The 24,511-nt window shown below is 43.0% G+C and overlaps 2 protein-coding genes across 2 annotated transcripts in view; one reads left to right on the forward strand and one right to left on the reverse strand.

The window, feature by feature from the left end:
* Positions 1-3,573, reverse strand: part of gdap1 (ganglioside induced differentiation associated protein 1) — a 5,167-nt gene extending 1,594 nt beyond the window's left edge. The window contains exons 1-6 of the mRNA XM_085172081.1: positions 3,197-3,573; positions 2,425-2,617; positions 1,759-1,932; positions 1,343-1,437; positions 191-305; positions 1-55 (exon numbers count right to left, since the gene is read on the reverse strand). The exon at positions 1-55 is cut by the window's left edge and continues 1,594 nt beyond it. Coding sequence (XP_085028207.1) covers positions 1-55; positions 191-305; positions 1,343-1,437; positions 1,759-1,932; positions 2,425-2,617; positions 3,197-3,355 — 791 coding nt within the window. The 5' untranslated portion in view covers positions 3,356-3,573. The remainder of the gene's footprint in view (positions 56-190; positions 306-1,342; positions 1,438-1,758; positions 1,933-2,424; positions 2,618-3,196) is intronic.
* Positions 3,574-4,300: 727 nt separating this feature from the next.
* jph1a (junctophilin 1a) overlaps positions 4,301-24,511 on the forward strand; it is a 35,310-nt gene continuing 15,099 nt past the window's right edge. The window contains exons 1-3 of the mRNA XM_085172079.1: positions 4,301-4,616; positions 4,737-5,236; positions 7,380-8,148. Coding sequence (XP_085028205.1) covers positions 4,858-5,236; positions 7,380-8,148 — 1,148 coding nt within the window. The 5' untranslated portion in view covers positions 4,301-4,616; positions 4,737-4,857. The remainder of the gene's footprint in view (positions 4,617-4,736; positions 5,237-7,379; positions 8,149-24,511) is intronic.

A 24,511-nucleotide genomic window follows, 5' to 3' on the forward strand; every position in this document is an offset into this window, starting at 1 on the left:
GAGACGTCAGCCAAGCTGAAGAAGTCACCACACAACCAGGGCTGGCTGCCTTCTTCTGCAAGTGGAAGAGGAAGGAGAAGAAAATACAAGAAGATAAGAAAAGCATCCTACATGTTATTTAAAAAGCTACAGCTCTCAAATTTTGACTGATTAATACAGTATCTGCTATGTGACAAACAGCTGTGGCTACCTGGTGTTTCTTCCACCCTTCTCTGTAGCTCTGTCTCAACCTGATCCATCACGCTTTCCAGTTCATCAAGAAGCTTCTTCAGGTACTTCATGTTGTCATGGTCAAATAACTTGGACTACAGAAAATATAAACACATAGCGTATATTTACTTTAAGTGGACGTACAGAAAGTGACTAAAATGATCAGATAGGCCGCTACAGCACAGAATGATTGTAATGGCTTCATTTTGGTACAACTCCAAGTCAGCTGGGATGCTGTAAACGTTAAATAAAAACAGAATAAATTAGAACTGTAACTATCGTTGACTAAATATTTAATATTTAGTCAACGATATATTATATTTAGTTAACATTAGTTAAAGTGATATTTAACTAATCAGGTTAACTGGCAGAAGGTCAATAACATGACTGGCTATAAAAAATAATTAGTCATTATTATCATCATTTACAGTAAATAACATCATCAAAATATTCAGAGAATCAGGAAAAAGTTTTTACAATTTACATTTACATTTCACATATTTACATTAGGAGTCTACTAACAGCAGTATTGCTAACGCTAGCTAGCTAGCTACCACTTCTTTAGCTTATTAGTTAGCTTCTGTTATACATATAGATAGATAGATAGATAGATAGATAGATAGATAGATAGATAGATAGATAGATAGATAGATAGATAGATAGATATTTCAGAATCCGAATACTTTATTAACCCCTAAGAAAATTATGTGGTTACAGTTGCTCCAAAACAATAAGAACCGTGACAGGCTAAACTAAATTAAATAACACAATATATTACCAAATTACAAAATATAAGAAATGACTCTAATATATATGAATAGCTCAATTATAAATATCCAGATTTATTCCATATGTGTTAACTAAAGTTTTATTAAAAATTGCACAATGGAACAAAAATAAAGTTGTACACTTCTTGCAATGCAAGACCAGATGGCATAATGACACTCACTAAATTACAGAGGATTAGTAGGTGTCTGAAATCTCACTACTCAGTGTACTTCTGAGTGACTCTTACATAATTTGTAGTAAATTACTTAACAAAAACATGCTGTGGACAGTGTGTCTCTATAGCCAAGGCTCATTTGGACACTTGATAAAGACATTTGGCTCTCTGGTAATTAGAGTAACTTACTTTCAGGCGCTTTTGTTTTGCTATATAAGCGTCTTTGAGCTCTGGGTTCTGCTCTGCCAGTTTCATCAGCTCTGACTGTGTGCTTCCGATCTGTGCTGTCACCACAAAAAAATAGTAATAAGAAAAATATTAGACACGATGAGGCACAAAATTAATCCCACTGTTACAGAGTTTTACAGTGACATAAGAAATGCCAGTATCAACATGTGCGAATGAGAGGTTTTAATCTAAATCATAAGAAAGGTTACATTGCACATCAATGTAAAGTTACAAAATATATATTTTTAGCTTTTATCTGATTTTAAGTACAATGATTCAGAAGGCAGAAATTGATTTAGGATAACTAAGGGTATAGTGTACAGTCTCTTTGATATTCAGTTGAAAATTGTACAGCTATGAAGCTCAGATCATCTTACTTCGTACACATGTGGCAGCATATGCTGGTATATGGGAGTCCACAGTGATTTCAGGGTGGAGTAGGCAGCCATGGGTGTAGGCATCCATGGGTAGTGAGTCCAGCAGCTCTCTGTAGTGCTGCACTCTTAGGTAGTAGGTACTGCCCTCTTCTGGGACCAGCCTCGGAGTGCCCTCTGGAGACAAACAAGTCATGGAAAAGCATCAAGTTTTTGAATTTAATATTTTTGTTTCTTATGGGGTTTTTTTTATGGGTTTATACACTACTGACTTGGGTTAGGGAGAAGACATGATGACAACAAAGCCTTTATGTTCACTTTCATCCCTGAGGATTTAAAAACATTTGGGTATCTCCTTAAATGACTTCATGCTTACCAGATCTCCTTTCCTTCTAAGGTGATTTGATGCAGACCCTTAGCTATTATGGATCAGTGCACACCAAGGGAAAATAAAAATTTAGAAAAAAAAAACAATGAAATTATTGAAAAATCAACAAATGTGTGATACAAGGAAATGCATAAAAGCAGACAGATAATACAATGAAATGAACCCTTTTAAGGTTCTAAGAAGCTGAAGCTTGATATAATATTTTAGTTTTGGTGTCATAAATGAGAGCTTTGGGCTGCAGCTCCTCTAGGGACTAGCAGCTACATCTGCATCAATCTCACCATCATTGAAGTTCTGCTCCAGGTAGTCCATGATCTGCGTTGGGTCACAGATGACATTGTCGTTGTGAACTAAGACTGGAACCTCGCCACCTGGATTCAGACGCATGAACCACGGCTCATTGTGCTCGCTGAGAGGAAGGCTCACGTCGTACTCTTCACAGTGCAAACTTTTCTCTGCTATGGCAAGACGCACCTGGAAAACAACAACTTATTGTGACTGGGACTGTGGAGGAAGCTTGTTTTTATTTCCCTGTCAATAAAATCTTGCTCTCTTTTCTCCTCCCACAATTTTCAAATAAATCATTGGCTTCTGGTTTATCCAGTCAGCACCTGCCTTTAATTAAACATTAGAGATGCATTTTTTTTACACTTTTTACAGCAAAAGTGCATGAATAGTTAGGTGGGTGGATTGAGAAGAAGCTGAACCTCCTTATGATTCTGTTAAGAAGTAATGGAAATGAGAAGTGAAAATAAGCATGTCTCAAAACCTGCTGTATTTCTGAGAAACACCATCCCCCCTGAAGGATGGAAAACTCATGTCTATACACTGAAATGTGCTGCTGAGCTGCTGTTACACGTGACAGAGCTGAAAGGCAGTCAAGCTACTAACTGTTTTAATTATTTAAAAAAAAAACAAAGAGGAACGGGTTTATACAAAGCCTAAACCACCTACAGCAGCAGGGCTGTTTTTGCAGTCCTACAGTGTCGTAATTAACCCTGTTATGGGGAGCTGTCCACTGAACTGTGGTGCTGAAAGGCTAATGACACTCACCTTCTGAGAGTTGAACGACTGCGTCCAGTGATATAGCGTCAGTTTGGATTCGCGCTGTTTTGCGACTGTGTCGCACTCCTGATGAACATCTTGCTCTGAGTCCGGGTTTATAAGAGCTGCTTTCTCATCTTGAGATTCAGAGCCGCTTTCGGACGCCATTTTATCCGTTACTGTTGTAGGAGGAGGCGTTGCGGTCGACAAAGTACTCCCCCCTCTGGCTCGGAGTGTAACGCGAAATTATTGTTTTATGTATTTATGAATAAAAGTAATTATTTTTAATTACATGCTCGCATTCACGTGTTGGTATTCATGTGAAACCTGCGCTTTTCCTTCTTTTTGTATACCTGCGCTCTCTTGCACCCTTACCCCCCTCCCTGCTAGTTCATGTTCTTGGTCCTTGTTGTTGAGACTAGCATAGTGGAAATATTTTACTAAGGGTTTCTTTTAATTAATAGAAAAAAAACCTACAACTATGGTACTAAATTTAAAATCCCAAGTATAATAATTAACAAAGTCAGACAACAAATAACACCCTTTAAAGTGCACAGTTCAATCCTTTACTACGTCACAGGCCACCCTTCCTCATCTGAGGCAGTGCAATGAATACGCTGGTACAGCAGAGGTCGCTGTTATCTAACACTGTGGCTGCTACTGGTGCACTCGAGTCTGAATATTATCAGCCTGATACAAAAACTGATGTGTGTGCTTTGTTTTGTTTTTTTAAGTCAATGCTATAATATAAAGCGATACTGGTTCTTACTCATTAAACGCAGTTAAATTAAACTATGGTTTCTTTTATATTCTACATAATACATTGAATCATTTTTTATTAGAATTGATTTTTTAATACTTATGAAATCAGGAGTTGTTGCCTGAAATGTATGCCCAGCGTATGATTGATCTTTTTTAATAATATAATAAGTATAATAATATTAATATTTAATTTTGAAAATCAAAGTATATGGCTACCTAATCCAGGATACAAGAGAAAAGTGATGGGTGTGTTAAAGAATGAATGTCTAAAACAGCATCAGACCATCGCCTCACAAAATAGGCCATATAATTATATTATGTAATATGGGTGAGGATTGAATCATATGTGGCCAAGCTTATATTTTTGTAATGGGGGCATTATGGGAAGTGATAATTGAGGAATTTAGTCTGTGTAAAGCGAGGCGGGTCTTTCAAATGTAAAGTTTGGCAGTGGCGCGTTATTTTGGCGAAGTTGAGGCGTTCGGGCGCTTTGCGGAGAGGGGGGAGAGGAGGAGAGTGGGAGGTCCCTGTGGCGTGACGTTGCGATTGGCCCAGCGCCTTTCTTCAACAGGGGCTCGGTACATCTCTCTCTCTCTCCCTCCTTTGATCAGTGGGTGAGAGGGGGGAGACGAGCAACACACAACGGAGAGTCCAGCGTGCGCCTCCGGTAAATGACGCCCACCATTCATACCTTTACACTTACCGTTACGCATGCCTTTTGTATTACATGTCAGTGTCTGGAAGCGCCAGTCCACCATCCTCACCTTCCTATTTTTTGCTCTTGTAGTCATCATCTTGTTGGCTCATCCTTTCATCACACCACCGGTCCTGGATCCTCCAGCCCAGGTCCTGGAGAATCCTGAGTCTGCAGCAGCGCACCATCTGCTTTATTTCCAGTCTATATCTGAATGACGGGCGGAAGGTTTGACTTCGACGATGGTGGCACATACTGCGGGGGGTGGGAGGATGGCAAAGCCCACGGACATGGGATCTGCACCGGACCCAAGGGCCAAGGCGAGTACGCCGGGTCCTGGTCGCACGGCTTTGAAATAGTTGGCGTGTACACCTGGCCCAGCGGGAATACCTACAAGGGTTACTGGTCCCAGGGGAAGCGTCATGGGCTGGGTGTGGAGAATAAAGGAAAGTGGATCTATCGAGGAGAGTGGAGTCATGGTTTTAAGGGTCGGTACGGCGTCCGGCAAAGCCACAACACACCTGCTAGATACGACGGGACCTGGAGCAACGGTCTACAGGATGGATATGGGATCGAAACATATGGAGATGGCGGTAAGGCACCAGGTTTTAATAGATATGGCACATCGCTTGCTTAGCGTGCGTGTCGCTTTAACGGCGGTGAGTGGTAATGTGTTATGTAGCTCGTGTGTAGGATGCTCAGACTCAAACTGAGGAAGGCTCACTGTAACACACCAGCGCGTGAATCTCCATCTGATATGAGCTGAGTATAAGCTGAGATTGCGCACTGCGCATCGTGGTCAGTCATCTCGTCGTTTACCCAGCACAACTGACTCTTTACCCCGGTGGTAACGTTAACTTTTTGAATACCGTTTAAGATCACGGTCCCTATTTTATTCCAAGGGACATCTCTTTTGGCAACTACCGGTTGCTCCTCATATGACAGTGGGAGGGGGTGACTGCTCCTCACTGGAAACATGCCTCCCGGAGAAGGAGTTTGGAAAGCAAATCTGTCCATTTAAAGTCAATTAAAGACTCAAACTCAAATCACTTGCTTCACTGTCATTTTCTCCCTTTGAACCTTAACTATAGAAACACATGTCCTGAAGGGTGCACATGCTCCCGTTTTAAATGAAGTGTAATGTGTATAAAGCTCAGAAGGTGCTCATTTTTGGTAGCATTTAAAGTTATTCTTCATGTGTCTAGACTAAAGAACTTGCACATCTGTAGTGGAAAGAGCTAAGTCCCACACAGGACTTGTACTTGGTGAAAATGAGAGGTCAGTCAGAGTTTTGATCTCACTAATCATTGGTGTGTTCACAGATTGCGTTTATGTAAGGACCTGTGTCTGATGAGGGAGACAAGATCGCAGGAAGCGCTTGCCTGTTGTTCAGGCCTCTCCTGTTATAAAACAAGCAAGTCTTTGGGTGATTTGTGAGCATCATCCTCCCCTAATGGAGGCCTTATGGTGCAGAATAAATGCCTCACATATGATGTTACAGAGGGCTGGGCTTTGGGAATCAGCTGATCCTAGAGGATCTACAGAACATCTGGCTGTCTGACTCCACAACATCCTGATAACTTGATCTGCAGGGTCACCAAATTGAACTGCAGCACAGAGCCAGCCTGTTAATCTCACCCTGTTTATCCATCTAAATTCCTCCCCTGACTAGTATATCATTTTCTGTTAGAATCTGACCGTTATGGCTTATTTCATTGCATTGGTGAATGAGATTCAGGCACTGGATTAACAAGCCTTTCTTATTATTAGGCTCAGGATTGTAATATGACACTTTGAAGAAGCAACAGTAGGGTAGGCCGACAACCTGCTCATTGGGCTCAGCAGCACCAAATGGGATTAATGAAGTATTCTCCTCATTATGTGACTCATAGCAATTCCCTGTCGTCACAGACAAACGGATGGTGGTGAATGTGCCTACTGTCAGTGGGGGAGTTAGTGGCTGCCTGAAAATAGGCCCCTTGCAAAATGATTCACATTCATCCCAAGCGATCTTTAGTATCTGTACCTTAATCAAATCTCTGTGATTGGGTTAGCTATGCTCACAGTCCCATATCTGAGTGGAAGGAGAAAAAACATTTCATTAGCTGACATGCTCTTGCACCAACAAAGCAAGGCTTCAAGGTCTTGTTGCTGATATAGAAAGTTACTGGTCAACAACACGCAGGGTGTGCATGAGGAGCACAGAGGAGCTTTCTTCTGACCATGAGTAGCCTATTAAAATTTTTACCCTGCTTTGGCTTTAAAGTTGTTGTAAAACGAAATGAGCTTTTCAGGCATGTATATAATCACAGATTATCATCGGTTTTATTGCAAGCAATAAAAAATGGACATAACCAGCTTGTTGTCACCCCACTGGTTTGTGGAGGTTATCATCTAATGCTAGTGTTAGTTAGCCAGCTTGGTTAGCAAATTAAATATAGGTAAACTGAAGCATTAGCTGAAAACACATTGCACATGGAGTAAACTTTGAAGATGACAACATAATGCTCTAATCAAATTTAGGGATATTTATAGTAAATGCACACAGTACTGTGCATGTTGTTGCTATACTTGTGCCCTATTGACCAGTCACAACTTACCAATCACAAGGTCACCTCAGCTTAAAGCATTATCTTATAGTTAATATTAGTTTACAAAGTCATGAAGAATTATAGGCTCGAAGTAGCGATGGAGACTAAGTGTTTACTCATTGATCTATACCTTCCTCTTACTCAGGAACTTATCAAGGCCAATGGATGGGTGGTATGCGACACGGCTATGGTGTGCGTCAGAGTGTTCCCTATGGCATGGCCACTGTCATCCGTTCTCCACTCCGTACGTCTATGGCCTCCCTGCGCTCTGAGCAGAGCAATGGTGCAGTGCTCCAGGACCTCTCCTCCCCGGCAGACACTCCAACGGGCAGCCGCGGTGGCTTCGTCCTCAACTTCCACTCGGACAGCGAAGTTGTCACCGGCAAGAAGAAGGGCCTGTTCCGCCGCGGCTCGCTCTTTGGCAGCCTGCGACAGTTGCGCAAGTCTGACTCTCGGACCTCAATCTCCAGCAAGCGCAGCTCTGCAAGAAGTGACGCCACCATGAGCCGCATCAGTTCAAGCGATGCCAACTCAACCATATCCATCGGTGATGGCGAGCTGCCAGATGAGGACCTACCTCAGGAGGACCATGTGGACGCCACCACAACTGAGACGTACATGGGCGAGTGGAAGAATGACAAGCGCAATGGATTTGGTGTATCAGAGAGATCCAACGGGATGAAATATGAAGGAGAATGGCTTAACAATAAGCGCCATGGTTACGGGTGCACGGTTTTCCCAGACGGCACCAAAGAAGAAGGGAAGTACAAAAATAATGTGCTGGTGCGTGGAATAAGAAAGCAGTTGATTCCTCTTAAGAACCCCAAAACCAAAGAGAAGGTAGATCGGGCTGTGGAGGGGGCACAGAGGGCTGCAGCCATTGCGAGGAGTAAAGTGGAAATAGCAGCATCCAGGTACTGTGTTTATGTGTGGGTGTGTGTTCATTCATGCTCCTGCATGTACCTGTGGGTGTATACTGTGTAAATACAAAAAAAAAAAGAGCCCACACAGGATGAAAATCCTCAGGCATTTATTTTCACCACTGAGGAGTCACAGCAGTGTCCTGTTTGACAAATATCTCCTGGTCTGATTGAAGGTTCAGTCTTGTATAAGTGAAGTCCCATGACAACAGCTCCGACCTTTATGCAACATCAACAGTCGAGGCTTTTGTGTTGCCAGTGTGATCATCCCTGGAAAAGGTTCTGTTTCTATTCTCTGCCCGTGTCTTTCATTCCTAGGGAGAGGGGTCAGGCATCTTGCACGCGTGTCTTTGTGCGTGTGTGTGTATTTGCGTTGTAGCCGAGTGTCTGTGAGTTCATGTGCGTGAGCTTTATAGCCATACCTGCTCCTATGCCAAGCTCATCTTGTGCGCCCAGTACCAATACCTGCTCCCGCTGCCAAGCATTGCTCTGATGTGGCATCTGCTCTTTAACAGGTGGATGAGATGTGACCTTTTCATTTAAAGCCTCCCTCCTACTGGGACACAGTTCAGGGTATGCGGCATCGCTTTGACATCCTCTGGTTTCATTGCATCAGGGAATTATTAGACTGAAGACTGAGGGGATGTGTACAAGCTGTGAAAAGGTCTCTCTGCAATCAACCATGTTTTGATTTCTCCCTCCCCCACTCTTCCCCACCACCGAACCCCTTTTCAAGTCGTGTGCATGAATTTGCATCCCTGAAAACACATCAACAAGCATTTTAAAAACTTAAAAGCACATGTGTGTTTCTTAGTTCACAGCATAATGAACCATCATTTGACTTTTACCTTGATGTACCAGTCAGTTTAGTTGTGAGTGTTTTTTTCCTGCTGGGCACAGCTTCACAATTTTGCAGATTTTATGTTTTAGGTGATTAAATAACTTTAAAATGCCCATGTTTTATAAATACGCTAACTACAAAGTAGCAGTAGAGGGTGTGGGGAATGAAATTTTTATTTGGATATAAAGTAAAATATTAGATAACCTATTACTCCTGTTTATCCATGAACATTTCCATTGGATTTCATGGGCTAGAACCCCTCCACAGGGATTGCTTTCCAGTTTAAAACACCTGTTGGCATTGGGCTAATAAGCATTTTTTAACTTACTAATCTATTAAAACTAATTTCACCTGAAGGTTGCTTGACTCCCACAGCTTGTGTTGAGGTTTACTCGTGTTTGGCTTTTTGTTTCTATCTCCCCTCCCTCTTTTTTTGTCTTGCCTCCTACACCAACGAGACTCTTTTGCTTTTACCGGGTCGTTTCCACAGCTACTGCTGTGCTCCAGCGTCTAGCAGATTGGTGTTCAAAGCTACTGATCAGAGAAAACAAAAGCTCATCTCGTTTTGGTTGCAGAATCAGATCTTCCTTCTTATTTAATTAACATGAGCTTATTATGCTCCTGAGCTTCACATTTTTATTCTTGGACTGAAACCTTTGTTAACTACCTTCAGTCATCTCTTAAATCATATAAGAATACATTATTTCTTTGACTTAACTAACATTAATAAACACTCCCAGATTCGTTAATCCTGCTCAGTCTGGATTCCCAGCCACGTCCTCTGACGATACACAAATTCCTACATTTCTTTGTCTACAACATCAGTGGTATCAGATTGGACTTCAGCCCTGGAAATGATCTTTTTTCACCAAGCTAGTCATCCTGCTCAGTTTTCTGAGTTTCTGAGCTAGCCTCTCATTTCCTTGCTTCCATTCACTGCCTTCCAGTGAAATCCACAGGTGTTCATGTTAATATTTTAGAAATCATGCAAAACCCGTGCAATTCCTTTCCAGTGCTATAACAGAATTGCCAAGACGTTATTCCAGCCGTCGGTCTAATCAATCATCTAATCAAGCATTTTTTTAACTGTTCTACACTCCTATTTTAAAACCAGAAGCAGCCACACATTTGACGTTGTAGCAGCAGCCTTCCTCAGCTCATCAGTTAACTAAATCAGTGGTTCATTTTATGTGTCTAGTGAAAACTCATTTTTATAGCTGTGGCTATGGCTCATACTAGCGCTTGCATGAGCTGTGTAGTGGGATATCCATGCTTCGCTTTAATGTGTGTATTTTGAGAAAAAGCTCTTCGTAGCACTGTGTTTATTAAATCATTAATTATTGTTTTTACCTTTTACTGAGCCTTGTCTTACAAAAGGACTTCCTGATTGGCTATCCCTTACAAATAAAAGGTTTGAACTCCAGTTGCATTTGGCTTTTGTGCGAGATGACCCCATCAGTGACATCCTCTCTCTGTGAAGACCAACATGACCTCACATAAAAGTAGAGACTGACTAAACGACACAGGAACACGGCCACGATTAAAGCCTGACAATTAATCTGGATAAAGATATGTTTTTAACATGTTGGGCTGCTCTACAACTATACAGTATTAAACTGTCACCATTGCCTTGATGATTTACAAACATATTCATTATTTCAACATTTTGTGGACTAAATGAATAATCATCAAAAGCTTGTTTTTTAACCAGGAAAAAATTCAATCTTAAGGTTAAAGGTAGACTGAGCATTGCTACTCAAATGTGAACCCAGTCATTCAGAGCACCACAGTGCTCTGAATATTGCATTCTATGAGCAGCTATTGTTTTTTTCCAATACAATAGATCATCTCCTGCGAGCAGGAAGGGAAGTTGCTTTATTGTGCTGTTTTCAAGGATATAACATGCAGAGTACATTAGTTGGATTGAACATACTTTATTTTGAAACTGTGGATATTTGTTAATCTGGGACTTCCATCTATGTAAGTGACAGCCAATAAGACTGGGCTTAACCTACAGTGAAAAGATAAAAAAAGGATAATGTTTTGATAAGAATGAGCCATCTGAGCTCCTGTCTGGTTGCGCATTAGAGCAACAATTTACACAAGGAAGCACATGACCTAATTCATAGCAATAAAGCAACAAGAGCAAAAGCATCCGAGCATATGCAAAGCGTTTACGGCAGTCAACGAGGTCCCCTGAAGTAAGCGATCAAATTACTGGATGCCATGTGCCACTACTTCATGTGCAGCTGGAAATCTCAAAGCAGGTTCCTCTGCGGCCTGGTTGGAATCTGGATTTTTTTTCTCTTTCTTTTTAAAAGTGCAGTTGTGTTATAAAGAGCCAGAATGGCAGACTGTCACTGTTGCAAGCAGGTTATGTAAGTATCGTTATACAGTACAGTGCCGGGCAAAAGATGCACTCGTATCGATCCACTTCCAGTCACATGATTCTCTGTCTTTGAATGTGGAGTGTACCCAGCGGATCCACAGGGAATGGGGGGGAGATGGGTTCGTAGAGGATACAGGGAGTGAAATGGATGGAAACGAGAAAGCCGGGGATAGACGTTGATTGAATGAAATCGGAAGTGCAGCACATTTGCTGAGCAAGAGGTTTCTGAAGAGTCTGGAGTGGACAGAAATGAAGGGAGAGTATAATAAAAAGGGCATAGAGAGGACACACTGGCTTCTCCCCTGTGGATTACTGTACAGAAGAGCTATCCCATCAGCCTCTGGGGTGGAGCCAATGACCTCATGCTTGTGATCAGCCAGTCGATAGAGAGCTAGTGCGATGTGGTAGAGTGGAGTGGAGTTCTGTGTCTCTCATTCACAGTTGTCATTTGCCCTTATCTGTGTAAAGTGACCTTCTGTACACACACAGCTCTTTCAGTGTGTCCATGCATACGTGTGTGTGTGTGTTTGTTTGAGTGGTGTGGTGTGGTTGTATCAGGCCTGTGAACTGAGATAAGTGACTCTATGTGCCACTGAAGAGTTTACCGAGTCATGGTGCTTCTCCCATAATTTGTTTTTTTGTTACAGATCAGCAGTTTGGGAACTCAGCAGTTTGTCAGTATATCCACAGAGCAGTCCACCCTGATTATACATCCCTGGCTAAACTGTTACTCTGCAGGCTATCTAATAAAAGCAGAGATGTTAAATTGACCTTACAAAAGCTGCTAAGCACAGAAATTCAATAATGCTTGCATATTAGTTTAATTTGGCTTACTGCCTCTGTAATGCTAAGAATGAGAAATACGAGCAAAAACACAGTGCATTCATAGAGACCTACTTTGTGTGTTATGTTCAATTGCACTGTTTGCTCTGCAGGCTCCAGTAAAAGGTTAACCAACACCTTGTACTGTATGTACAGATGATATTTTTATGTCTGTTTTTTCCTTCACACTGGTGAGCAAAACTGTTTTCCACATTACAGTTTCACTTCTGACAGGGTGTTTATAGTGTCCATAGTGCTCTCAAATGCATCTATAGTTTTTCATGAAATTTAATAGACATGAGTCTGAATTGGTATTGGATTTATGGGTGACCCAGCTCTGAGATTGCTGGCAGCAGATCTTTGGATGTATATATTTTTTCTTTCCGTGGGTGCAGTCGATCATCAGAACCAATAATTTAATGGATACTGTTGGATTCAGTTCAATTCAATTTTACTTATATGGCGCAAAATCACAACAACAGTGTCCTCAAGGTGCTTTATATTTTAAGGTAATTAATCTACAGTAATACAAATAAAACAGAGAAAACCTCAACAATCGTATGAGCCCTTATGAGCAAACGCTTTGGTGACATTGGGAAGGAAAAACTAATTTTTAACAGGAAGAAACCTCCAGTAGAACCAGGGTCAGGGAGGAGCAGACATCTGCTACTTTCGGTTTGGGTTGAGGGGAGGAAGATGGGACAAGGACACGCTGTGGAGAGTCTGATTAATCTAGTGTTATATATACTATATATATAATCTAGTGTATATACAGTAAAAAAGATGGATGTAGCCACCATGACATCACTCATTGCCTCCTTGTATATTTCTCCTGCTGGGAGAAGCTTGGATTTGCAGTGCGTTATGCGTTATTTCCTTCAGTAATTATGTCCTCACTCTTGTACCTTTGTCGTTTTCAGTGCGCAATGGGATTTTTAGAAGAAGTCTTTTTACAACCACAAGGTCAGTCCCCTGGTGGCCAAGAAATAGACTGCATCTGTATGGTAGTTCATTGTCTCCCAGCTTTGATACCATCTGAGATCATTATAACTGTAGTCAGTAATAGTAATAGGACTTGGTATAATATAAAAACTAGCTATAATTACTATCATTGATTCAACATATTTAAAATGCTTCGGGATCACTGTGTATAATACTCTGTGGATTATTTGTTAAACTTGCTTAGTTTGTAAAGAGATGTGAGAGACAGAGATAATTGATTTGTTAAAGGTGCATTATGTAGCATGTCTTACTCCAGTAGTTGCTATTGTTTCGCAATAAACAGCCACCAGCTGGTCCGGATTCCAAGTAGCGGTTGGCGATACATCGAATATACTCGATGTATGGTGAGTTTTTCACGTACGATGGTTAAAATAGATTTATCGTAACCACTGAGTATAAATTGCCATTGCAGTATTAAGCTGTCTGCACGTTATTCACTGTGAGTTTTTTTTTTATTCACTGTGAGTTTTTTTCCTCCCACATGCTGCAAATGCATCGTTAACCCCTCCCTTGCTCCCAACGGTAAAAATTTTCTACCTGGCGCCCTGAGCTGAGCATGCGTGTTTATACCACCAGATAGGGAAACACATGGCGCCAGCGGGAGTTTCAGATGAGCGAGGGAATGAGACTTGTTTGGATTTCACATGAATGATGTCGAACAAAATGCGCCAATTTGCAAAACATGTTGTAAATCTATTGCTGCAAAAGGTAGCAGTCGCACAAATTTATTCCACCGGCTGAAAAGGCATCCATTGCAAAATGGAAAAAAAAAAATTGAATGGTTGATTATACCAGTAGAGTATACCAGTAGTAATTTAGGCAATTTTAGGCCTCCAAAACCAAATAACATTTGGTTTTGGAGGTTATTTAATCATATCGTGGTATTTTTATATAGCCAGGAAAAAAAACTGATATTAGATTTTCCTCATATCGCTCAGCCCTAATTCTAAGTGATGCTACTTTTATTTTTTTGCCCTTTAGACTTCTATCATTTCTGCAGTACGTGGACAGAGTAATCTGTACAACCTTAAGAATCCTGGATGTTACACTTTCTCAATATTTTCTTCTACTTGGAGCCTATCCCAGCTGTCATAGCATGAAACACAGGATACACCCTCGACAGATCGCCACTCTGTTACAGGTTGGCAATCAACTCATAACCCATTCACACCTACAGCCGATTTAGAATCACCAATTAGGTTCCTAGTGGGAGGAAGACAGCTGCTTTTCTTTTTGAGTTGATCAGTTTAGTTCATATTTTTTAGGCCTTACATATTCTACCTTTAAGCAAAGGAGTTGAAACTAGAGCATGCTATTTAGAATGACAGACTAAAATCAGTGTACTACATATTTTTGATCAAATACATAGCAGATACAGTAGATATACATTTGCACAGGTATCCATGTAACATCTCACCCTCTGTCCATGTATATCTCTCTCTCAAACACACACACACACACACTTCTGTCTATATGCATTCATACTGGGAGCCTAACTATCGCCCCACAGGAATGCCTCACATACATACTCCAGCTCACATAAACTGCTGGACAAACACATACAGTCCGAGTACATGCAGCGTGTGCTTCTCTGCTAGTGTGTCAGCAGAGAACACTGCCTAAATAAGGCAAGGCATCAGTTGGCTTATCAGCACCAGCCAGGAATATATACTCGTCCCAACACTGATATAGCAGCCCGCCATCTCACTCACACTATCATTTCTTCCAAATGTGTGTGTGCATGTGTGAGAATGCTGTATGTGTGTCCATACCATATAAATGGGATTTCAAGTAACACGTGTCTGTTTGGGCATAGAGAGATCAGATAAGACGACCATCATTTGGCTAGAGAACAAAGAAAGCGCAATGTGTGCGGTGCGTTTGTGCCCCGGCCTGTTTGTTTGTCACCTGCTGTGGGATGAACTCAGCCACTCACCACCTGCCCTTTTTGTAGTGAGTTATAGATCATCCGGTGTTTCAACAAGTGAACAAAATAATCCCAACAGTCAGTACATCATGTAAGATTTCATGTTGGCTGTCCCTCAATGCTGCTTCAAATAGTCGCAGTGGTAAAGTTAGGTTGCTTCTTTTTTTCCCCCCTGTGTCTGCATTCGCATACATTTAATGGGGTACCGGTGCCACCCAGCTTCACACGCCTTTTAAAAAGCAAGTCAAATTTGGCTCTTTACGAAGTGACGGCGTGTACAGTAGCAAAAAGGCACGCGGGTATACAGCAGCAACTGTAAGCATGTGAGGGGCTGCCAGCGATCCGAATCACGGGTCAGAGTGAAGCGAGCAGGATCATACATTATATTTATCCCACATTAAACCTCTCCCTCTCTTTTATTTATGGCAGTGCGATGGTGTGACGTAACACTGCGTTTTTGTTTGGGTTTTTTGCTGACAGAATCAATGCTCGTGCACTCACACACTCATAAAATAACCTGCCACGTGTGCCTCAGGTTATCTACATCGTTATCATTAATGACCGGAGTCATTTCCCAGCTAGGGCTATTAAAGCTCTATAAATAATGTCGCTGAGGCAACGGCACATATATCATGACTTAGTTGAGCAAGTTTCACATGACCCACGGACCAAATCAAATTATACTGTGTAATGCAATATTTGTCTGTACTTCAACACATTACCAATATATTAAGTCACAGTAAGCGCTTCTGAAAGATGCCGGTGGATGAAAAGCATGCAAGCAGTTGAGTTTTTGTTGGCCGGACAACGTGGTTGAAATCATTATCACAGTATTAGTAAGGATATTAATATAGTGGACAGCAATTTCATTTATCAAAGTCAGTTTACTCACTTACTCAAGCTGTAAAAAAAACAGCTGTTTGATGTCTTACGTGGCTCAGAGAGCTGAAAAACAATCCTGTGGATGTCATCGGGTTATGTTGAAGTGGAGTTTGAAAGTTGTGGGTTTAAGAAAGAAAAGGAAAAAAGTCAAGAGTGAGAGTTGAAAGCTTCTTTTCTCTCTCTCTCTACTTCCTTCTTAATATTTTTCCTCCCTGGTGGGAAACAGTAGGAAGGCGAGAAAGAACGATTTTTGGCACAAAATCAGTCCGCAGCCTCCAAGAACAGGAGTTCGTACCGTTTCCTGGCACCGTGAAGATACATCTTAACAAGAGTAGGAGGAATATGTGTAAATTAGGACTGGGATAAACTAAATTTGCTGACTTACTGTAAGAAAGCTTTGTTCCACTCATAGCAGAGGCTTGTTTTGCAGGATTGGGGTGTTGGGCTGTGTCCACAGCAGTGGCGATAGGATTGGGTTTCACCTACATGCCAGAAGTGTGTGACTGTGTCTTGTAATCTCTTGGAGAATGGCACATATTTCTGCCGCTTCTGGAGGAAGACTGAGATGAGTCAGCCAGCCAGGCAAAGAGGCAGGCAGTAGAAGGGAGTCATGTGGAGGCCGTGGCTGTTAGAGGTTAACTCATGTAGCTGTTCACCTGCGGTCATTAAATATTTAAAAGTACTCCCTGTACAGCTTATTTTTCCCATTCCTCTATTTCCTGTTTAGCTGCTCCTGTTATGTGATGGCTGCGTGCAGGCAGGAGAAGGACCCAAAGTGCAGACTCCGGAGACAAAACTTAAACTCAAAACCGCTTTAATCTTAAACTCAAATATAACATAACTGGAAAAATCAAAATAACTTACACCGAAGGACTGAAAAAAAACACACAGCTAAATAAACAGTAGATCGCAACAATGACAAACAAACACAGGGCTTAAATACATAGAGGGAGCAATCAGGGAATGGACAACAGGAGGGAAACACAGCTGGGGCAAATCAGAACTGACGAGACAAGGAAGCGTAACCTGAACACACTGAGATAAGACAGAGACCTTCAAAGTAAAACAGGAAACACATAACACAGACTGAACAAAAGACACAGACTCACATGTAGGCACTACAACAGAGGGAACAGAGATGTGGGACCAGGGCAGACACAGACTGGACACGGGGATATAGCAGACAGGGGAGACAGCAACCAAGGATTACACAGAAACAAACCATAAGACATGACTCTAACGAAAACCCAAAGACTAGAAATTATAAATAATATAATAAACTCAAAAACCCTGGTTCAACGACCCAGGCATCCTAACAGTATCCCCCCCTAAAGGGCTGGCTCCCAGACAGCCCAACCCGAAACACCAAAACAAAAAACAACCCAACCAGGGCGGGCGGCGGGGGAACAGGACGGAGGGACCGAAACGAAACAAACACACGGAGCCAGTGACAAAAAATACAGGGAGCAAAAGCCCAAAACAACAGCACCACGGCCCAGCAACAGCCCAAAAGAAAACAGACAAAAAGCCCATGAAAGGCGCAGAGGCCCAGGCAACAGTCTCGAAAAAGTTCAGGAGGCCGGCCCGGAGGCTGACGGCACAACAGTCCAAACCCGGGTAGTTCAGGGGGGCGGCCCGGAGGCAGGCGGCCCAAGAGCCAAGAGGACAGTTCAGGGGGCCGGCCGGGCGGGAGGCACCGGTGGCGACGTAGTTCAGGGGGCCGTCCATGATGGCAATGATGTCCAGTCATCGGCCCGGAAAGCGGCCGGACAGGACGTGCAGGACGTGCAGGACGTGCAGGACGAGCAGGCCGGACAGGACGTGCAGGACGAGCAGGCCGGACAGGACGTGCAGGACGAGCAGGCCGGACAGGACGTGCAGGACGTGCAGGACGAGCAGGCCGGACAGGCCCAGACGGCATGGGGACCTCAGGCGCAGACGAAGCTGGACAGAGCGAGGCTAGGACCAGGCGACGCCGAAGGCGAAGACTCGGAGGCTAGGACCAGGCGACGCCGAAGACTCGGAGGCTGGACCCGACGAGGGCGGCGCTGCAGGGGACGGCGTGGGAGCCGCAGGTGGCGGCGCTGCAGGCGACACAGGTCGCTGGACGGGCCCCTCGGACCCTCCAGCGGGAGCAGGAGGCTGGACGGGCCCCGCGGACCCTCCAGCGGAGGCAGGTTGCTGGACGGGCCCCGCGGACCCTCCAGCGGAGGCAGGTTGCTGGACGGGCCCCGCGGACCCTCCAGCGGGAACAGGAGGCTGGACGGGCCCCTCGGACCCCCCAGCGGAGGCAGACGAAGGCTGGACGGGCCCCTCGGACCCTCCAGCAGGAACAGGCGGTGGAGTAAATGACTGAGGCGGGAACTGAGCAGGTGACTGAGCCGATAGGTGAGCTAAAGTCTGAGCTATGGAGAGAAGTTTAATATGTATTGACTCTTGTAAGAATGGTAGTAATGGTGCGCGAGGTGGTGGATTAGCAGATGGCTGGGCTAGGTTGTCTGAGCCTACAGAAAACTGCTGGAAGGGCTCACCTGAGCCTCCAGTGAGGTCAGAACCAGGTGCAGGTACCTGCCGGACACCAGCCACTCCCACCCGAGGAGAAGGTACGGGTGCCGGAGCCAACTGGTTCCCGGTCATCCTCACACTGGGAGCCGGGACAGGCACCGTCAATGGCTGAGCAGCTGCTGTCCCCACCCAAGGAGCTGGCATGGGTGCAGCGACAGGCAGAGGCCCAGCCGGCCTGGACACCGGAGCAGGGACCAGCTGGACCTCAGCCTCCCTCACCTGAAGCACTGGAACAGGTGCAGGGGAATGCTGGGCCCAAGCTGCCCTGGGAGCAGGAACACAACGGTGCAAAGGAGCAGGCTCAGCAAACACAGACTCCTCTAAAATGTTTTTTAGCTTCCTACCACCACCACGTCTAACAGTCTTAACAGTTTTCACAGTCTCAGAATTTACAGTGTGCACATGATTGTCTTTTTCCAGCTCAGAGGGAGCAGAATGAAAACAGTCATTATACCTCACCATGGGGAGTGGCTCAGCAGAGACAGAGTGGCGACCGCGTGAGCGTCGCTTTCTCCGGGAAATGGGAGGTGGCGAACTGGGCTGCGAATCCCCAAAAAGACTGGGCTGCGAAGAGGAAGCAGAGAGTTTGTGAAGCTCAGAACGTGGCAGACCCAAAAACAGAGCGAAGGACTGCAGTGGAGTGAGTCTAACGTCCGGCATCACGTAATCCTTCTTCCTCCGCCGCTTAACCCTCTTGTCGGACTGGTAATCCAGGGGTGGAGGCGGAGGTGTAGCGACTGGAGAGAATGAGCACGTGCTCAATCTGATCGCCCGAGGCACAGGCGCCGGCTCGGCCGTAGCCATGGCAGTTTGGAGGCAGCGGGGCCCTCCCCGAGCCAAACGTGAACCATAGAAAGGTGACTTGAGCTCCCGGGCATGCTTAGCCTCCTGCCTCACGCTCTCCTTGAGGAAGGCAGAAACTGCGGGTTGCCGATACCACACGGAGTCTGCTGGGTCCATGTTATGGTCGCGATCTTCTGTTATGTGATGGCTGCGTGCAGACAGGAGAAGGACCCAAAGTGCAGACTCCGGAGACAAAACTTAAACTCAAAACCGCTTTAATCTTAAACTCAAATATAACATAACTGGAAAAATCAAAATAACTTACACCGAAGGACTGGAAAAAACACACAGCTAAATAAACAGTAGATCGCGACAATGACAAACTGAAACACAGGGCTTAAATACATAGAGGGAGCAATCAGGGAATGGACAACAGGAGGGAAACACAGCTGGGGCAAATCAGAACTGACGAGACAAGGAAGCGTAACCTGAACACACTGAGATAAGACAGAGACCTTCAAAGTAAAACAGGAAACACATAACACAGACTGAACAAAAGACACAGACTCACATGTAGGCACTACAACAGAGGGAACAGAGATGTGGGACCAGGGCAGACACAGACTGGACACGGGGATATAGCAGACAGGGGAGACAGCAACCAAGGATTACACAGAAACAAACCATAAGACATGACTCTAACGAAAACCCAAAGACTAGAAATTATAAATAATATAATAAACTCAAAAACCCTGGTTCAACGACCCAGGCATCCTAACAGCTCCTTAATTTAGTTTGTGATGAATGTCCTAGAATACTACATTTGCTTGGTTATTAACCAGCAGATAGATGGACTGCTTCTTCATTGTGGTGCATCATCTTGTCTAATTAATACTGTATGTAATAGAAGTTAATGAGGGTTGGAATCAGTGGAGTAGGTCAGGTTTTGTATTACACACACACAGAGAAGCAGTGTTTCTGAAAAGTGAGCAACTAAGACTTCAGAGAATGGCGCACGGTGTGTGTGCGTTAATTTAAATAAGCTTTCCTGGGAAATATGTAAATGGGATCGTATGTAAAATCAGCATCAGTCAGCTGTGGTTTATAATTCTTTGCTAGATTTCAGGAAGGCATCCTGGAGAACTGCTGATTGAGTGTAAATTAATGTTCGTGGAACTGAGTTTAATGCACTGATTTACAGGTTAACATCACCAGCAGGGAATAAACTTAACAGCACCTCAAAATAGTATCCACAGCATGTGGACTGTGACAGTCTCTCCAGTGCATTAATAGACTTTTACTCCGAAAGTTCAATGCTTTTGCCATATTTAGCTTTGCAGTATGTACAATACAGACAGTTCTGACTGTCTCTATTAGATTTTACAGTCAGTGATATAAATCCCTGCACATACAATATTTCTTTTACTTATTACATTAGAACACAAAACCAACAACAAAATGCAACATTGAAAACCAGCACAAAGATACTTAAAGTGATCCTACTTTAGAAATGTGTACAGGCTACAATGCTACAGGGCTGACTGCTCATCCCTGCCTTGGTTACGAGTTGGAGATCAGGCTGTGGCTGCTGGGCTGGTGTCGGTACGCTTTCAGCTTTGTCATCACTCTGGGTTCTTCGCTAGGTTTGTGTCAGCACGCTGTCTGTGCAGATGCTTGCAAACAGCCAAAGTTTTGTTAGCAACGTAACAGTTGTTTCCGCCTTTGATGCACTTTACCATCATGTTCTAGTTTCTTTTTGTTTGGTTGTTTTTTTGTGCAATAAAAATAAAAGTAATGTCTATATCCCGGCTCCTGAAAAGTTGTAGTAGTTTTCCTCCTCTGCACATAAAGTGAAATCAGCTGATTGTACTTTAAGAGCTCTGGAAGAAAAAGGGATGCTTGATGATTTTTGTACCTGAAGAATGAAGAAAGAACACAAGCAATTACATACTTTGATTACTAATTTTAATATAACACATCACATTACCGTGTTGCTGAAAAATGTAATGTGATTACAAAACACGTCACTTTGGATCACCTTAAACCGAACCCTGAGTACGAGTGCAGCCACTGATATTCTTAACGGCTTATCCATCAAGGTCGTGTGGATGTTGGAGCCTATCCCAGCTGTAATAGAGTGAGAGGCAGGGCTACAAAAGGAACGGCTGTCATCCTATTACAGGTCCATTCTGGTCATTTTCTTCAACATTTGTATGGATTTTAAAATGACATTAAAATACATGAATCCAAAGTAAGATTTTCAAATGGGTTCAGTTGGCAGTCTAGTTTCATCTTTAAGGAGCTGGAACTAGAAAACAAAAGCATCAAACATCATTTATCAAAGCTGCAAGTAATTCATCAGTAGTTTGCATTAAAATTCTAATTTCTGGAAACTCAACTCATTAAGTAACAAGTCAAAGTAATTTACATTACGTTAAAATCCTTAAAATTCAGTCCCCAATTACGTAGGTATGGCTGATACGTTTACATGCCAGACACATTTTCACATGTATTTACCCTAAAGTCTCATAAAAAACAGGAATAAATGCTTTTAATGATAAAGAATGGCAGCAACAAACATTTAACTATAATTGCAAATGTCTGGTTATCTGTGGCACCAAGAACACTACATCTGTCATTTAAGTTTGTCTGAAGCAAATCTCTAAATCTCTAAAAGCATCTTTTTGTTTTTGTACCTACAGCTAACACAGCCATGGGTCTTTAACCTCTGGACTGATGTGCCCCACTAAATCTGTTCAGCCACTCTGATTGGCTAGCTAGGCTGCTTTCACTCCAGCTGTTCACGGATTGGATTATAGAATTATAACTTCTATTGCTGAATAAGAGTGTTGCTTTTCCACACAGCATCTCTTCCTGAAGCATGCGTCCACTGTTGTAATCACATGTAGACATGATGCTGTGTGTGTGGCCATACCCATGATGCATTTCTTTTAGTAGAAGGGAGTCTATAAGAACATTTCATCTGTTTCATCGCACTCTGGGAGATGTCAACAAGTTAAAAATAAGTAGATACTGGGTATTTCATTTACTTGCAAATGTATGACGCATGTGTATTCCCTATATTAAATGACTATTAAATGATAAGATGATTTAAATTCTGTTAACTTCAATTCAGTTCAGTTTTTATATATACCTCCAAATCACAACAGTTGCCTCGAGGTGCTGCATATTGTAAAGTACAAACTGCAATACAAAGAAAACAAAGAAAACCCCAACAATCATGAGACCTCTATGAGCAAGCGCTTTGGCGACAGTGGGAAGGAAAAACTCCCTTTTGACAAGAAGACACTTTCAGCAGAAGCAGTCTCGGGGAGGGGCGGCCATCTGCCAAGACCAGGAAACATTTAACAGGATTTTCACAGAACAGCGTTGCAAGGGTGGGGTTATCGGGGCATGTTTGTAAGACTACTCCTTATGAGATGAATCATATCAAATCAACCTAAACTATGGCTCCAAATCCCATATCAAGAAGTCAAAGATCTTTAATTTCATTGCGCAGCTGCAAGGAGAATAGTACATTTTGCCCTTGAAGGTAGCAGATTTAAATACTTCCTGTAGGATGACATGCTGTGTGAATTATGTGAACCAGTAGAAGCGGAGAACGAATCACAGTTTTTTCTGTACCGTCAATATGATGATTTCAGGTCTACATTTAATGAAATGTCACTGATAATGACAGAAGTGGTTGTTTAATCATTGAGATGTTTACAACTTAGCCGCCTACTTTTTCTAATCTGGGAAAAGACGGCAGGTAGCATTATCTGTTTACTACCTGGAAGTTATGGTGCTGTTCTGATGTCAGTCTGGATAATTGCTACTAGTGTCCTGTGAGCTTCTTTTCATACACTGGGCATACTATTTCATGCGTGGCATGTTGATAAAATCGAATCAGTCAGCCACGTCTGTTTTAATGCACTCAATTAGATGATTTAACTGATGCAGAGATTGACACTTGTAACATTAGCTGTTGTAGTTGCTGATAATGAGACAAGATTACTGCAATAGGAGACTTTATGTGTCATTATCAGGGTTGGGGTTTTTTTTGCACAGGTCTTCCGGCTAGTTCATGAAACAGCCAGAACATGCAGATTGCGTGAACCTTACATCACAATTTATTTAGCAGTGGGCAGATGTAACCTAATGCTAATGCTCTGCTTGGCTTTGCACTGAAAAGGAAATTGATGGGTGTGTGTCTGTGTGTGTGTGTGTGTGTGTGTGTGTGTGTGTGTGTGTGTGTGTGTGTGTGTGTGTGTGTGTGTGTGTGTGCAGACAGTGGGGTGAATAGTGGCAGGAGATTGGAGGAAAGAGAGAACAGACCATAATTAAAACTATTCCTTAAGCTCAAGTGGTTGCCAGGCAATGTGACCTTTACTCGTGCAGGTTCAGCTTCGGATGTTGAGCGTCGTAGTTAAATTAGACACACCGTGGAGCAGTTGTTTGTTTGTGGGGAGGGGGGTGTTTTGTTTTTTGTCAGCTATGTTACAAAGCTATGCATTATGCGAGTCGGTTTAAGTGCTTTTATTTCTATAGAGTTTAAAAATAGCTGTGTTGTGTCTGTTTGCACGTGCATAAACGCGTTCCCATACATTAGGCTGTGTGCTCGTTCATTTGCAGATTCATTAATACAGACCAGATGCCTGGTTGGACAGCTCGCTCAAGTGTCTCTGGTGGTTACCATGGTTACTGCCTCACCGCCGTCATCGTCATGTCAGTCATTTGATGATTTTCTTATAAATTAGCCGAGTGAAGAAGCGCCGTTAGTTTAACACAGTCATCCTCCAAGGCTTGTGCAACACGCCTGTTTCCAGTTGGAGATTTACCATGGGCTCCTATCAGCCATGTTTGCTTTAATGCAATAATGCAAGAGCAGTTCATAGTTGCCCTTTCTTTACACTTATTCCCAATAGACCTCATTAGGGCACATCTCATTAATTGGCCTTTAAGTTTTTCTTGCAGATATAATCTGTGTTTATATGTGAGAGAGGGAGAGAGAGTAAACTGGAGTTAACGCAGTCATTTGCATGGGAGGTTGCTCATTTTATTTAAGGTGCAGGTCAAAAGCTTTTGCATGTATATGTTTGAATGTGTATATGATTGATGTGTATGCGTGCATAATGTTTGTATA

Source organism: Neolamprologus multifasciatus, chromosome 9, assembly GCF_963576455.1.
Source record: "Neolamprologus multifasciatus chromosome 9, fNeoMul1.2, whole genome shotgun sequence".
Taxonomy (NCBI): domain Eukaryota; kingdom Metazoa; phylum Chordata; class Actinopteri; order Cichliformes; family Cichlidae; genus Neolamprologus; species Neolamprologus multifasciatus.